Genomic DNA, 17,753 nt, shown 5'->3' on the forward strand with positions numbered 1-17,753 from the left:
AAGGCTGTACATTTCATTATTAAGTTGTATTAATCTGTATACACCTGCTACTGTATGTTCTCACAGTGAGCTGGTAATTTAACAACAGTTTTCAAAACCGTTATCTACATTCTTACAGTTTTGCCATTGACATCACAACAATGTAGCAGTAAATGTCCATCTAACATGTTTACTGCAAATGCCCTATAACTGTAGGCACACTAGTAAAGAATGTGTGATTTTGAATCTCATTTTAAACTTAATATTAAACATTCTTTTGATGCCTTGCAAGCACTAGGATTTCCTTGGAAACATGCAAATAATTTACTCACAATTTCCTATATCAGCATCTGGAAGTACATATTCCTGAGAATATTGTCATATGGATATCTTTCTCTGTGTCTATTTCTCACCAGTAGGGCAGTTTGTAATGTTGTGTTCTGCATAGCAGAGATTTTGCTTCACTGAAAGTAAATTGCTCCAGTTCTATTTCAAGGAGAAATAACTTTTCTCCAGACACTGTAGTTACATAATGAAATGTCAATGGCAGTAAATGCAGACTGGACAAAAAGAGTAGATTTATATTATTTCTGCACTCAGACTTCGATGGTTAAAACATATTTTATTTTTCCTTTGTAGCTCAACTTGACAGGGAACTGCAGGTTTTTGGACGCTGATTAAATGTGCATCTATTTGACTCTTTTAGAGTTTGTGCTTTAGAGTCAGGCATCATGATTAATTACTGGTTGGTGCTTGTTATTGTTAAACTCAAGTCATTGTTTACTTACTAAATGCAACATATAATTTGGTGCAAACCCTCTATTGTCAAACTTACCCTTAGGCGCTATTTCATCTTGTTAATTTGTCAAGCAGTTATTAGAGTGGAGGAATAAAACAGCTAGTATTTAGTAAAGAGCCCTATCTGGGCCCGCCACACTGCAAGAAAACATTTCAGCTTGATCAAGCTGTTATATATTATACACTGTAAAAAGTTCCATTTCACAAACATTTTGCTTAAGTTTAATTTATGCCTTAAACCAAAGTGATGCCAGGGAATGTTTTCAACCACTTTCAATTTAATTACTGAAGAATAAAATTGAGTCAAAACTCTGAAAAACCTGTGAAACCTAACAGAAATGACCAAAATTATTGTGACGAGTTAAGTAGGTGGGACATTTTTTTTTTTGTTATTTGTTAATTCATCAGCATACATTTTTTTTTATTTTATTTTTTTTTTTAGCTTTTTCATGAGCATGGAGTGTGTTTGAGGAGATCTTGGGTGCATCACAACACGTTTTAACAGAAGGTTTAAATGTTAATGTGTGTTAATCCTGCTGAAAAGATCAGCCTTGCTTTCTACCAGTTTACTGTATGCTGTGTTTTGTGTGCTGGTCACCCAGCATGGGATGCTGGTGTCATGGTTTCCCACCAGGTTTCTTAACTATCTTACCTAGCTTCACTTGAAACACCATGCTGTTCAACCAACCTCACCAGCAAGGTTTTGCTAGTGAAAAGTATTTATATTCTGGTCCTGCATCTAGACCAGCACCAAGCCTGCACTAACAACCAGCATTAACCAGCTTTGACCAGCATGATAATTGCATGCTGGTTAAGCTATTCTTTTTAACAGGGAGTTTTGTTAGTTGCCATATATTGATCATTTTTTATGGGGTGGGATTTATTTAGGGTCACATGGAGGGTGAGGTGTGGGGTCTTGCCACTCACCCTCATCTGCCACTGTGTGCCACTGTGAGCGAAGATAAGACCCTGCGCATATGGGACCTCTCACCCAGCCACTGCATGCTCGCTGTACGCAAACTCAAGAAAGGTAGGCAAAAGTTTACACTGTCATTACACTAGAATATAACTGTCAATCACCAAGGTCATTACCAAACATGCAGTGGCTCCAAAGAGTATTTAGGCACTGCTGTAGATAACACATTTTCAAACAATGTGGCATTTATTTTTACCTCCTGAGTCCCAAGCTTGGCTGCTGTGTGCATTTTCCATTTCCCTTTTTGATTTGCAAGTAGTAGCACCTAATAAACATGCAATATATATATATATATATAATCGCTATTCCTTTAATGTTACATGGTAATAAACAGTTACAACTTGTCGTAGGAGGGCGATGTTGCTGCTTCTCTCCAGATGGGAAGGCTCTGGCGGTGGGCCTCAACGATGGCAGCTTCCTCATTGTTAATGCAGACACTCTAGAGGACCTGGTGTCATTTCATCATCGCAAAGACATCATTTCAGAAATCCGCTTCTCTCCTGGTTAGTTAACACACTAAAATTAGCACACTATAAAAGCTTGATACAATGGGAATGAATTGAAGACCCAGAATGAGTGAGATAGTATAAACTATTTCTGTTCCTTCACATATGCTAATGTAATTAACAAGTATGTGCACAAATGTATTGCCACAGTAATGAGAATATCCTATCTGGGTCATGGTAAGAGCCTAGAATTGAATAAAGTAACACTTTTTTGCAGTAACTGGCAAGTATTTGGCCGTGGCATCGGGTGACAGCTTTGTAGACATATACAATGTGATGAGCAGCAAGAGAGTCGGTGTTTGCAAGGGCTCCATGAACTATATCACCCATCTGGACTGGGACAAGAAAGGTGAGACAGATACAAGACACAAAGGCTGTATATCAGTTGAGTCAAGGGCCATTCACACTTGACAGCGATTTACAGTGCCAAAGCGACAGGAGTGAATTAATTTTTATTGAGAGTTGTCAATTTGAGGTGTAATGAGCGACATTGACAATAGGCGATGCTATATGGGTGTGCCTGGCAACACAACAAAGTTGAGCAGTGTTTAACTTGCAAATAGGCAGTGACATAATGTCAGGACTAGCAATGGGAGTGAAGTCAGATGTTGTCCCCTCCAGATTGGTCATTTGTAGTGGCAAGAAAACATATTGTCATCCAACTGGAAAGACATCTTACTATATTTTTTAATAAGCTAAGGCCAGTTGTGCAGCCCACAAATAACTTTAGTGCAACCAGCTGATGGAACCCCTCCTATGACTAACAATACAGCAACTTGGTAACCTCCTTTTAACTTTGTCAGTGTGAACGCCCAATCAGAAGTGAAATTACTACCCAAGTAAAGATTTGTGTGACATAGTAGGCCCAATACTCAAATTTGTGTGAACAACCACTGTTGATACATATGGCCACTCTACATTTAAGAATACACTTTACACCTTGTCCTAACCAGGAATAATGTGATGAAACGACAAGCAACATTTTGTTGATTGCTTGATCTCTATAGCTGCAGCATCATATTGAGAAGCCCCACCCACAATAAAAATGTAACAAAATCCCACTTCTCCTAACTGTACATTACACATATAATATGTATGTAGATTGGCTGAGAATGTGCCGATTTGGACAGCAGTTTCAACAGACTGATCTCATGGAAAATCGTCAAAAGGCGGTCGATTGTTTTGTCTTTTAAAATGAGTCTATGCCTTCCAAATTCCTGAACTGCCCCCCAATAGCCATGGCTGGAACTACAGTTGTGTGTATGCATAACACTGCTGAGACCAAGTTAGTTGAATAGATGTGGTGTGGAAGGCACAGTACGTCCAACTTTCGGAAACTGTTGCGTAGTAATGCTGATGTTCGACATTGAAGTCTCTTTTGTTTTCTTTATTAGGGAAGCTTTTGCAGGTCAACACCTCAGCAAAGGAGCAGTTATTTTTCGAGGCCCCTCGTGGAAAGAAGCAAAGCATTCTTGCCACAGAGGTATGTATCCAACGCATCTCAACATGTCATCTTGGGAGTAGGAAGGGCACTCTTAAGGGCAAGAACATGGCCCACTTTTCATTAGCTTGACTCTATATTTGGAGGCAGGGAATTAGGCTGTGCGTTAGGCCACCGGTACATTGGGACAGACAGTGAACACTTACCTTAATAACGTAAGATTTAGTATTAGCTGGAAGCCCTTCACTGCGTCTGATGTTCTGCTGTTAGCTAATTGCACCGTTTTTTTTGAGGAGCCATTTTGGCCTTAGTCCTTTTATTCCTAGGATTGAGTTAGAAATTAATATAAAAATGAATGCTGCCATATGTTTATTTCATATTAATTTAAATATGTTTGTTCTCTTTTATATGTTGTTCAATTTAAATGAATGTTTATAACATATGGCTTTCATGCATAGGGGGTGATTCTTAATTTAGATAGATCATTTGCATAATTGTAAAGATAAAAAAAAACACTCTAGTTTTAAGTATTGATTAAAATAGCATTAAGCTCTATTATTGTCTCTCTTCGCTGTAATTATTTTTTCCTAATTTGTAAGAAATGTTAATTTAGCCTATTTCAGACTTGTCCCAGATCCAGACTTTTTAAATATCCTACTGTAATACAATTCTGAAAACTATGAAAATCAGGAAATTGTACTTTGCACATATTCTCCTAAAAATTTTAATATTCATATTTTCAATTAATTTTGTATTGATGTTTACAATTTGTCACTTTTTTATCAAAGAACCACTGTCCCCAATGCCACTGTCATTACCATCATGCCAAACATTTTAGAGAACAGTTTCAGGTTATGATGGAAATGAAAAAAGACAGTGTGTACATCTCTGCCAGGGCAACAGAATTACAAAGAGAAATTTTGAAATGTACATCATGATCTATGAGTAGTTTTATTAGGTGTCATATTTCCCTCATAGGTTCAAAGTTTATTCTCTGCTTGCTAACTCTTTATGTTAGCAAGTCCAAGGCTTTTTCCCCTAAATGTCATTTTTCAGATTAACACTTATTATTGATTCTAACAATTGCAACAGAAACGTAAAACATATATGCACAGAATCAACTTTTAACCCCCATTATTCCCCTTCCCCCTACCAACCCCCAACCCCACCCTGACCCCCAACAAACATCCCTGTGGTCAAAGCCAAATTACACACACACACAAAAATCTCTCTCTCTCTCTCTCTCTCTCTCTCTCTCTCTCTCTCTCTCATATATATATATATATATATATATATATATATAAATTAATAATAATAATCACACACATTTAAACATTTAAGGTCAGATAGCTGCAACACTTCATATTAAACACCCCCAGGTTGCCTAGCCTTCTATCTGACATCTCCTCAAATGCTGCCACCCTGCCCATCTCTGTGCACCACTCTCGAAATGAGGGTGCACCAGCCAACTTCCATCCCCTCAGAATGATCTGTCTACTGATCATGACACTGGCTAGGAACAATTCCTTATGCATTTATCCCCTATATTAATGACCGCCCCATCGCCTAGAATACAGAGTCTGGAGCAAAATTTTATTTAAGTGCCCACTACATCACACATAAACTCTGAACCCTCAACCAGAATTCATGGAATTTAGCACACCACCATAAAATACGAGTTGTGTCCCCATCTTCTGATTGGCATCGCCAGCAGGTGGGTGTGTCTTTAAGACCAAGCCTACACAATCTAGAAGGGCTCCAATAGAATCGATGTAAAATATTTAATTGCATAAGGCGTACCCTTGCATCTCTAGATGGAGACTTGAAGATTGTTAGAATCTTATCCCACGCTTCCTTCTCCAATACAAGTTTTTTATTATTTATTTATTTATTTTTTATCCCCTTTTCTCTCAATTTGGAATGCTCAATTCCCACTACTAAGTTGGTCCTCGTGGTGGCACGGTTACTCACCTCAATCCGAGTGGCGGAGGCAGTTCCGCCATCAGGATTTATGGACAGTTCTCGCCGCCTCCTTTCTGGGCTTCGGCACCAGTGTAAAGGCATTCAATGGAAAGGAGGCGGCGAGAACCGGCTTGATGATATAAATAATTTTTTAATAGTAAATTTAAAAGACAACATAAACACACACATGACGGACATGTCCGAAAACAATCTCTCTCTCCCGCACGATCCCCTGCAGTCGACCTTTATCCCTCACGGAGGCATAATTAGCCTAATATGGGACTGGGTGTGTAGGATCACGACCCGGCCCCGCCCTCCGCCCTGCCACAATCCTTCCTCATTCTCTCAGGCTGGGGTGCCCTCGGCCTGACGTACATCCCCCCCCCCTTTCCCTGGAGGATGGCGTGCTTTACGTCTAGTCTGCCGGCAGGTCATCCCCATCTACCTGGACGAGGGAGGGGACAAGGGAAGGGAAACAGAAATAATTAAAATGGGGGGGTACTTCCTGTAACAGTGTAGTACCCCCCCCCCAAAAAAAACACCGTAAAATTTAAAAGAGGGAAAAGGCCAACGCAGAGCGACAGTGAGAAAGAGAGAGAGAGATGAAAAAAAAAACTCTTACTCGCCAGTTCTCCGATACAGCCGCGCCTCTCCGGGCGGATCAGAGGCAGTCCTCCAGCCCCTGGCGGACGGAACGCCCCGCCGCATTCTCGGGGAACATAAGGGGTCTCCCTCGCCCCTGGCAGCGGTTCTCCCACTCCAGGCGGTGGGCAGTGAGCCCCTCCCCGCTCGCGGTCGGAGGTCTTAAACCCCACCGTGTTTCAGCGGCCAGTAGGCAACTCCTGCGCCCCTGGCTGCGGCCCTGACCGCTTCAGGCGGTCGGTTAGGAGCCCCTTCTCCCCTCGCGGTCGGTGGCCATCGTCCACTTTCAGGCGGCTGGGCTTCTCGTCCCCCGGCAGATGGCCACGGCTGCTCCGTTGGGGTGGACGGTAGTGGTGAGAACTCTACTACGGCGTATCCCTCCTCCTTTCCGGGTTTCCGGCACCAGTGTAAAGTGATCAATGGAAAGGAGGAGGCGAGAACCGGCTTGACGAAATAAATAATGGTTTAATGATAAACTTAAAAGAAGACAACATAAACACACACATGACGGACATGTCCGTAAACGATCTCTCTCTCCCGCACAATCCTCTGCAGTCGACCTTTATCCCTCACAGATGCATAATTAGCCTAATACGGGACCGGGTGTGTAGGATCAAGACCTCCGCCCTGCCACAGATAGGTATCGTTAGGATTTTATCAATACTATTACTCTGATCGATACTCCTTATCGGTTTGTTTTTTATCAATTATAAAATAATTAAAAATAAAAATATGTTCATCAAAAGATGAAAACTTGGAACTATAGAGCTCAAGATAGAATTCTTTAAAAGCATCATTAATATCAATGGCCAAGGTAAATATTTCACCACCAGCAGATTTCCCTGAGGGAATGGCAGAAAAAGACTCTCTCTGCTTTATATATCTAGACAGAATGTTTGCTGCTTTGTCCCAGACTCAAAGTATGACTGTCTTGCCCTGAATAGTCAAAACTCCACCTTGTGCGACATAAATAGTGTTATGTCTGTATTTCAATCGGGTCAATTCTCTGAAGCATTAGATGACATTCAGCACTTCAGCTCTGTCTCAGCACTTTTAATATTCCCTTCCAATTCCATGAGTACTTGTGCTTTGGATTTTTTTGTGAATGAAGCATACTGTATGATCCGGCCCCTAGGAACTGCTTAAATGCCTCCCAAGCCACACCCACACAGGATACTGAGGACCAGTTGGTCTCCATATAGACACTGATTTCAGCCTTAAGCATTGGAATTCAGGATTTTGCAAAAGGGATACATTAAAGTGCCAACTATATGATTTATTTTTCTCTGTATATGGCAACATCTCTAAACTCACCAAGGTGTGATCTGAGACTAAAATGTTTCCAATTTAGAAATCAACAACAGATGAAATGAGGGACTTAAAAAAATATTTTTATATATTTAAAAAAAATATATACTGTATATATATATATATTCTAGAGTGCATCTTATGGACTGAAGAAAAAAATGGGTTCAACCAGATGGGTTCAAAAGTCTCCAAATATCTTTAAGACCAAAGATTTTTACACATCCTGTGAAGCATCAATGATGCTCTAGGGGGCTTGCACACCTTTGCTTCACGGATCAAGGACCGAGTCCATCAAAAGATTAAAGTCTCCTCCCAATATTATATCATAATGGGGACCAGCGGCTTGCAACATCCCTTTGAGCTATAAAAAAGCTCTGATAATCAATGTTAGGTGCATAAATATTCGCCAAAATAAGAATTTTGTCCCTGAATTTCAGATAAACCAATAATGACTCTTCATAATTTATCTTTACTTTGTTTGAGACATTTGAATTGCAGATGTTTACTTACCAATGTAATGACTCCTCTGCTCTTACTCGTGCCAGCAATATAATAAAAATGCCCACTCCATATCTTTCAAAAATGTTCAGCTTCCTGCAGAGAAAGATGGGTTTCTTGAAGAAACACTATATCATATTTCTTACACTTAAGAAGCGAAATAACCTTCCTTCTTTTTATGGGGTGCCCCAACCCATTCACATTCCATGTGGAGAGAGACAATCCACTCATACTAACATTTGACATTTTGATGTAAGAAAAAATTAATTGTGTGTCAAAAACAGGATTATAAAGACCACATTCCAACATTAGTGCAACAGTCAAAGCTTGAACATTCCCTAGAACAGAAAAAACTGAAAAAAGCTGTGCGCATTAACACCATGCAAAACAGCGCCAACTGATGTCCATCCCTCCAAACTCAAATAGTCTATGTATGCCTACGAGAGCCTTGCAACAACTTTGCCATCAGATTGCTCAAGTCCTGTGTTTCTATACAAATTTTGTGAGACAGAATTACGTAGCAAATGATAATCTATAAAACAAACTCCAGCTAATAAGCAGAATAAACACAAAGAGCATGTAGCTTCATCCATAAAACTCTCCTGAAGGTGTATTATTCTGCAAAATATACTCCAGCCGCTAGAAGGAACCAGCACAATAAGAGTGCACAGAATCTTCAAACAGTCAAGCAAATATTCAGTGAGACGGTCCACTCGGCTGCAACGTGAGTACCACAAGGTCACTTTCTCGCTCCATTGACTTTATGAAGGACATCGCTTGCTGTGGACATGTGAATGTTTTATGGCCATCCTTAGCATCTATTCTCAGTTTGGCCTGGAATATCAGTGCAAAGTGACCTTCCATTGATGTAAATGTTTCTTGCATTCCTTGAATCATGTTTCTCTTTTGTCGAATAGCAAAGTCTGGGAACAAGAAAATGCATCCAAGGCTTCCAAGAAAGCCTTCCTTTAATCCTCGCCTCACATAACACAAAATCTTTATCAGATAATCTCAGAAATGTGGCCAGAATTTATCGGGGCCTGTCTCCTTCCGAGGATCACCAAACTGGAACACTGTGAGCTCGCTCGATTTCCAGCTTATAGCCTGCTATGTCGGGTAGATTCGGAAAGAGCCCATTGAGGAATTTCATCATATCCTATACTTCTTTGGCCTCAGGAATTCCGACGATACGGATATTATTCCGCCGGCTACGGTTTTCCATGTCCTCCAACTTCTCTCAGATATGCTCCAAATTCACCTTGGTTGCTAACAGATTAGCAGATAATTCCCTCTCCGATGACTCCAGATAATCGATCCATTTCTCAACATCCCCCACTCTTGTAACATCTCAGTGAATTTCACCTCCATGGCAGTGATCGATTGACGTATCACAGCAAGATCCTCCAAGTCAGCCATGACCTTCTTCACACTATCACACACACTAAAATCAACTTGATTTTTTTATTTCAGAACTTGTGATACATATTTAAATACAGACGATACAGTTAAATACAGATGAAACAGCCAGTTAATGCACGTATTAAATTCACAGTCACTGGGTCTGCTCCAGCATACCTAAAATAAATTCTGCAGATCTTTCCCACGAGAAGCTTGCTGTCGGCTAATGAGCACCGCCAACACAAAGAGGCACATATATATATATATATATATATTTGTTTTAAGATGGTCATTTGTATCTGCTAATTTAGTATGTCAATAGGAATGTGACAGGGCCCTGTCACAAATATCAATTTTATACTCCCAAACATTTCTTTTGCAAATAGAATAGAATAGAATAGAAGAACAGGGAGCCCTGCAACAGATGACATGGCCCTCACAGAGTCCCCCACTGAACATCGGGTCAGATTGGGATTACACGAAAAGACAGAAGTAATTGAGACAGCCGAAATAAATAAAAGAACTGTGGTGAATTCTCCAAGAAGCTTGGGACATCCTATCTGCCATCAACCAAGAAAAATTGTGTCCAGGTGTAAGTAGGAGAATTGATGCTGTTTTGAAGGCAAAAGTCTTCACACCAAATATTGATTTAGCTCTTTTTTTTGTTTACTGGAATTTGTATGACATTAATTGATTAATTAAAACTATTTATGTCATTATTTATTCCTCACTTTGAAAGTTTTTGAAACCTTTGCACAGTACTGTATATATCTACAGTATATTCTTCTGTTGCACTAATCTGTCTTGGATACTACTATTCTGATGCTAGTGAAAATTTGTATTGCAGCACTTTTCGTACCACTTTCCCCTTAAGTTGAATCACTTTGATGTATTATTCCTCTTTTGTAAGTCGCTTTTGATAAAAGCATCTGCCAAATGAATAAATGTAATGTAAATATAATGAAACATAATTTGAAGAAGTTTAATTTTTCAACATTACTAATAGTCATAAATGGCCCTAATTGAATGTCTATGAATAATTTTTTATTGATGAAAGGAAATTGTCCTATTAATGCCTTGCCATGAACTGTATGTTCACGGCACTCCAACTCGTCATGTATCCATTTTAGAATTAACTAGAATTCACACTTTTATTTCCCTCAGGTGGAGAAGATTGACTGGAGCACATGGACGTGTGTGCTGGGAAGTTCCTGTGAGGGGATATGGCCTGTGGTCAGTGATGTTACTGAAGTAATGGCTGCCTGTCTCAGCAATGATAAGAAGTTGCTGGCTACTGGGGATGACCTTGGATATGTCAAGCTCTTCAAGTATCCAGTCAAGGTTAAGATAGTATTTTATCATTTGATCGAGTTGAATCGATGTAAAACATGTTTAAAAAACATGTCTTGGTCATATTTCAACCCATAATCAAAATAAATAAATAAAGTATATTTAAAGTATAGTGTAAAGTATATTTTCCAAAATAAAATTAAGAATATTTGAACGACCATTGAGATTGTTTGCTTTGTGACATTATTTCATTTCAATTAAATGCACCCCCTCCCAAGTTTCATTACCAAAATGCTAAATAAAATCTTATTCTCATTACATTATTACAAATATAATATAGTCATAATATATTATTTAAACTGTTAACTATTTATGCGTCATGGTAGTATGTGTTTGTGGCAGCGGGGGCGTGGTCAAGCGCCCGTCCGGGAGAGAAAAGCGGTAAGGGCGCTTACACCTGAGCTAAATTATGTCTAACACCTGTGTCTAATTTCAGTAAGCATGGGGAGGGCGACATATAAAGCAGCAGCGACAGAGCCTCGGGGAAGAGAGAGAGAATTACGGGCATGTCCGCTTGTGTGTTGGTTTATGTTGTGTTTTAAGTTTCTTATTAAATTATTATTTATGTTGACAAGCCGGTTCTCGCCTCCTCCTTGCCCATCCTTTAACTTTTTTACATTGGTGCTGAAACCCGGGAAGGAGGAGGGATGCCCGTCGCAGAGTCCTCGACACTGCCGTCCACCCAGGGGAACGCCGCTGCCATCTGCCGGGTGACGGAGTAGCCCGACCGCCCGGATGCGTGGTACGGCCGTCGTCCGCGGGGCAAGTGGGGACTGGATACCCCAACCGCCTGGAGCGAGGGAGCCGCTGCCGGGGGCGGAGGAGTGCCCTGCCGTCCCCAGAGACGCGGAGGGGTCAAGTGAAGACCGCCGTCCGCGAGGGGAGGAGGGAAGAAACTCTCCGACCGCCCGGAGCGGTAGAGCCGCTGCCAGGGGCGGGGGAGTGTCCCCATTTGCCGCCAGAAAAGCGGAGGCGCGTTCTACCCGCTGGGGGTCAACGGTTTCACTCCGGTTCGCCCGGGGGTGGAGCGGCTGTCGTCCGCCTGAGTGTGGAGGAGTGTTCGAGGACCACGCAACGGTACATCAGAGAACCGGTGAGTGAGCTTTTTCCTCTCCCGGACGGGCGCTTAACCACGCCCCCGCTGCCACAGTGTTGTACTGCCTTTAATTAAAAAAGAAATGATTTCAGTATTTTTACTATAATATGATAAAACATGATTTGATTACAGTAATAAGAATCCAGTTAATCAAAATTGTGAAAAATTAGTTTTTCAAATTCAAATAAAACAACCGGACACATTACAATACGAAGAATTTGGGGTAGTAATGTGCTGAACTGTCATGAAAATAACTTCACAATGCCAAAAAAAAACTCAATGGATACTAAAACAGGCTATGTTTTCTTTATGCAAATAGATGCTTTTCAAAGAATGTAATGACACATTTCTGGATTATTCAGAAGTGTAAGCATATTTCAAACTATAATTTTTTTAATTATTATTATTATTTTGTGTAAAATTATAACATTATACTTTGTGTTATATTACCCTGGCGATAATTAAAAAACGAGTTAACACTGCTGCGATGGGGCATTATCAGTTGCTGAGGAGAAAAACAGTAAATTTGACATATTCTACAGTATATTCTGATTTATGTAATCCACCACTCTCTAAATTTTTCCTCTTATGTAATCAGGGTTTGGGAGTAACGGAATACATGTAGTGGGATTACGTATTAAAAATACAAAATATTTAAAATATAATTTTAAATAATCTCTAATTAGAATACAGTTACATTCAAAAAGTATTTAGATTACTGAAGAGATTACTTTGCATTTTATTGTGCATTACTTTGCATTTTATTTGTTTCATTTAATTTTTTGTCCTTTCAGATGGAAAACATTTATACAAATAAATTATGTGATCCAAAGTGCATTTAAACACTAGTGAAACACTTTCTTATGATGCGTTACAGCAGACAGAGAAGTACAGTGAGGGAAAAAAGTATTTGATCCCATGCTGATATTGTATATTTGCCCACTGACTAACAAATGATCAGTCTATAATTTTAATTGTAGGTTAATTTGAACAGTGAGAGACAGAATAACAAAAAAAAATCCAGAAAAACGCATGTCAAAAAATGTATACATTGAATTGCATTTTAATGAGGGAAATAAGTATTCGACCCCTCTGCAAAACATGACTTAGTACTTGGTGGCAAAACCCTTGTTGGCAATCACAGAGGTCAGACGTTTCTTGTAGTTGGCCACCAGGTTTGCACACATCTCAGGAGAGATTTTGTCCACTCCTCTTTACAGATCTTCTCCAAGTCATTAAGGTTTCGAGGCTGACGTTTGGCAACTCGAAACTTCAGCTCCCTCCACAGATTTTCTATGGGATTAAGGTCTGGAGACAGGCTAGGCCACTCCAGGACCTTAATGTGCTTCTTCTTGTGCCACTCCTTTATTGCCTTGGCCATGTGTTTTGGGTCATTGTCATGCTGGAATACCCATCCACGACCCATTTTCAATGCCCTGGCTGAGGCAAGATTTGACGGTACATGGCCCCGTCCATCGTCCCTTTGATGCAGTGAAGTTGTCCTGTCCCCTTAGCAGAAAAACACCCCCAAAGCATAATGTTTCCACCTTCATGTTTGATGGCGGGGATGGTGTTCTTGGGGTCATAGGCAGCATTCCTCCTCCAAACACGGCGAGTTGAGTTGATGCCAAAAAGCTCGATTTTGGTCTCATCTGACCACAACATTTTCACCCATTTCTCCTCTGAATCATTCAAATGTTCATTGGCAAACTTCAGACGGGCCTGTACATGTGCTTTCTTGAGCAGTGGGACCTTGTGGGTGCTGTAGGATTTTAGTCCTTCATGGCGTAGTGTGTTACCAATGGTTTTCTTGGTGACCATAGTCCCAGCTGCCTTGAGATCATTGACAAGATCCTCCATGTAGTTCTGGGCTGATTCCTCACCGTTCTCATGATCATTGCAACTCCACATGGTGAGATCTTGCATGGAGCCCCAGACCGAGGGAGATTGACAGTTCTTTTGTGTTTCTTCAATTTGCGAATAATCGCACCAACTGTTGTCACCTTCTCACCAAGCTGCTTGGCGATGGTCTTGTAGCCCATTCCAGCCTTGTGTAGATCTACAATCTTGTCCCTGATATCCTTGGACAGCTCTTTGGTCTTGGCCATGGTGGAGAGTTTGGAGTCTGATTGATTGATTGCTTCTGTGAACAGGTGTCTTTTATACTGGTAACAAACTGAGATTAGGAGCACTCCCTTTAAGAATGTGCTCCTAATCTCAGATCGTTACCTGTATAAAAGACACCTGGGAGCCAGAAATCTGATTGAGAGGGGGTCGAATACTTATTTCCCTCATTAAAATGCAATTCAATTTATAACATTTTAAATGCGTTTTTTCTGGATTTTGTTGTTGTTATTCTGTCTCTCACTGTTCAAATTAACCTTCCATTAAAATTATAGACTGATCATTTATTTGTCAGTGGGCAAACATACAAAATCAGCAGGGGATCACATACTTTTTTCCCTCACTGTAAGTTTGAAGTAAGTTTGGAGCAGAAGAAATAGGAATAAACCTTGTGTAAATTGTCAGCTTTACACTAAGCTAAAATTCTATTTCTAGTCATTTTACATGCACATGTTACCAGACACTATCATATTTTTTTGTCAAGAAAATTCACGTTAGACCATAGTTTCTTTTTTTCTAGTAAGAACTTTGATATTAGGGCAAAAATCATATTCTTGATAATAATTTTTGTATTTCCTGTAAAAATATCTAAAAATCCTGTAAACAAGATAAATTTCATTAATCTTGTTTTAGAAACAACACTGCATAAGATATTTAGGTTTTTCAGAGAATGTATTTTTAACATGTGTATTTTGTTCTGGCAGAGTTTTTATAGTCAAAAGAAGTAAAAAAATCTACCAGTACTGAAGAAGTAATCCAAAGTATTTAAAATACATTAATGACCTTGAGTAATTTAACAAAATACGTTACAAATTACATTTTACAGCATGTAATCTGTAATCTGTAGTGGAATACATTTCAAAATAACCTTCCCAAACCTCTATGTAATGTTGTGAAAACACAGTAGTGATTTTTTTATTTGGCTATTGGAGCAAATGATGAAAGTTTACCTTGCTGTCCAGGTTCCCAACCAGAAAACGTGAAAAGAGTACATTATAATTTATTACTTTTGAAAATGTGATCTGAACATGTTCAAGATTCCCACTGCCAGTACTCTGCATCATAAGTTAAATTCTTGTAGGAATCTTATAGTAAATGTATTTGAACATTAATGCTAACATTATCACAATAGGGAAAGTATGCAAAGTTCAAACGGTACATGGCCCACAGTACCCACGTGACTAATGTGCGCTGGTCACATGATGACTCTCTGCTGGCATCGCTTGGTGGCTCTGACACCTGCCTGATGATCTGGAGTTACGAGAGTGAGGACTATCGAGAGGCTAGACAGTGTGACAGCGAGGAGTCAGACATCGAGAGCGAGGATGATGGAGGTGAGAAAGATAGTACAGTTATCATTCAGCTCATGAGAACAATTACTACTCTCATCCACTTTCATCTAGTTTTAAAGAGGGTAGCCATCAGTCATATCACAATATCTTGAATCTGTAAAAGGATAGTTGACCCAAAAATGAAAATTCTGTCATTACCCCCATGTTATTCCAAACCTGTGTGAGTTATCTCACCACTTTTTCCTTCCCTTTTCTTTTTTCTCTCTGTCCGTTGCTCTGTGTAGGGTACGACAGTGATGTAACTCGAGAGAATGAGATCACCTATGTAATAAAGGCCTTATCTACAAACATGCGACCCATGACTGGGGTCAAACCCCACTTACAACAGAAGGAGCCATCAGTAGATGAAAGGTACTTTAGGAATCTCACCCAGTGTAGTGTGAGTGTTCACAGCAATGGACAATTCTATAGTATTTATTATATGTCAGATAGTTTCGGTACTATAATCTGATTAGATACGTGGCATTCCAAAAGTGCTGATATTTAGTATAACAGCACTGGGACGCTTCACTGTTTGCATCACTGCACTTCTCTGCTTTTGTGGCATTCCAGACAGGCTGTCAGCCTGTGTGTTGCTTGGCGGTCGGTCCTGCTTTGGCTTTGTTTGAAACTGTTTTCATTGGCAGAGCAAAAATAGACAAAATAACTGTCTATATTTTGCCTAAAAGTTACTCAGTATTAACTTTATTTTCATAGAACTGCTGTTTAAAAGTAATATCACGCTTAAATCGCACACTCAGAAGATTGAACTAGGATTTTCCTCTTTTCTTTTTCCTTTAATTTTCTCACCACCTTCACTTTTACACTTTTGGCTTTGCTCATGTCAAGCAAGCTAACAAATAGGGGTACGACAATTTGTATTTTTTTTTTTTTTTCAATTCAAACAAAAATGGCTTGAATGAGCATAGATTTAATTTGACAATTGGCAGATATTTCCCAGATATCTTTGTTGTACTTTGCATACCTGGAATATTTTATAGAATAGATAAATTGCTCATTTAGTCTTCGTTTGTGGTTAAATGTGAAATGTCATATACTGTACTCTTATTTGTCCTCCCATGTCGAATGCTTCTATAAACTCTTCATATCCACCATTAAGGTCCCATTTTGTATACACTCATGTTGGTGGCACACTCTCTAAAGCCAAAATACTTACTGTGTTCTACTACTGCTGGAAGGGCTTACTAAACGCTAAACTGTCTTATAAATGAAACAAATATATATATATATATCAATGCATACTGGACAGCTCTAATCATCTGCCACTTTATGGTTCTGAAATGTTATGAGCTACCACAACACAAGAGTTAATATGATAGATAACCAGGGATAGTGTAACTGATGGAACACTTGGCCTTTAAGTGACATGCTACCCTCATGTCTGTCTTTTCCAATTTCCCTCACTCCTGGTGTCTGTCTCTGTACTGCACTCCTCCCTGTCGTGAAGGCAGGGCGTAGTCAGGTAAGATCACTAAAAGTGGCAATTGTTCAGAAAATAATAAAAGCTATTTCTCGTGCCGCCTTCTCTCATGCTCTGTGGATGTTTGCTTCGCCGCATGACTGCCTTCATGTCCATAAAACCACCTTCCACACGCTTACCGGTAATCATAAAACTGCTTGCCACTGATTTATTACTCCTATTTTAAGCTTGGGATGCTTTAAATTAGAATAGATGCCGCAGCATTACATTAAGTGTTTTTCTGGCAGACATTCTGTCATTGCTTTGAAGCTTTATTATTGCTCCCCACTTCATTATTTGAATATTATACATGTTGCTTCTTCAGCCTCTGGGAGCTTTGCTAATGCTTTGCTGCCTTTGCATTCTCTCTCGAGATGTAATGACCAGTGTTGGGGAAGATACTAAAACTGTAACTTACCATGTTGCAAGTTACTCATAATTGAAAATAGTTAAACTATAGTCAAGCAACTCTTGAAAAGGTAGAGAGCTAAAAGGACAAGCTTCTAGCTAAAGTAGCATGGAAACTATTTATTGAGGCAATAAAAACAAATTGTAACTATCAAATATATAACTGTCAGGAAAGGAAATGTAATTTATAATTTAATCAGAACCATATTTCACATGCTCAAAATCAATGAGAACTTTTGAATGAATAAATCTCGATTAGGGTGAAAGCAGAATGGCACTTTTACAGATACATTATATGTTAAATACTACTAAACAAATAAAACATAACTGGATCGAAAACATAGTGATGAACGTCAGCATTTAACTAAATGTTTCACTATAAAACGATACAAATGGCAACAGCAGATTCAGTGAATCATTTATTTTTTAACCAGTTTTTCCAAACTGATTCTCTTA

The 17,753-nt window shown here is 39.5% G+C and overlaps 1 protein-coding gene across 4 annotated transcripts in view; it reads left to right on the forward strand.

The window, feature by feature from the left end:
* The window catches only part of LOC127662179 (echinoderm microtubule-associated protein-like 5), a 137,037-nt gene that overhangs the window by 99,641 nt on the left and 19,643 nt on the right, over positions 1-17,753 (forward strand). For 2 of the 4 annotated variants that reach the window (XM_052153259.1, XM_052153258.1), the window contains exons 21-28: positions 1,666-1,807; positions 2,104-2,256; positions 2,477-2,608; positions 3,654-3,742; positions 10,673-10,849; positions 15,211-15,412; positions 15,655-15,781; positions 16,878-16,892. In XM_052153259.1, the coding sequence (XP_052009219.1) occupies positions 1,666-1,807; positions 2,104-2,256; positions 2,477-2,608; positions 3,654-3,742; positions 10,673-10,849; positions 15,211-15,412; positions 15,655-15,781; positions 16,878-16,892 (1,037 nt within the window). The remainder of the gene's footprint in view (positions 1-1,665; positions 1,808-2,103; positions 2,257-2,476; positions 2,609-3,653; positions 3,743-10,672; positions 10,850-15,210; positions 15,413-15,654; positions 15,782-16,877; positions 16,893-17,753) is intronic. The other 2 variants (XM_052153257.1, XM_052153260.1) reach the window with 1 other exon arrangement.

Source organism: Xyrauchen texanus, chromosome 22 (assembly GCF_025860055.1).
Source record: "Xyrauchen texanus isolate HMW12.3.18 chromosome 22, RBS_HiC_50CHRs, whole genome shotgun sequence".
NCBI classification, from domain to species: Eukaryota; Metazoa; Chordata; class Actinopteri; order Cypriniformes; family Catostomidae; genus Xyrauchen; species Xyrauchen texanus.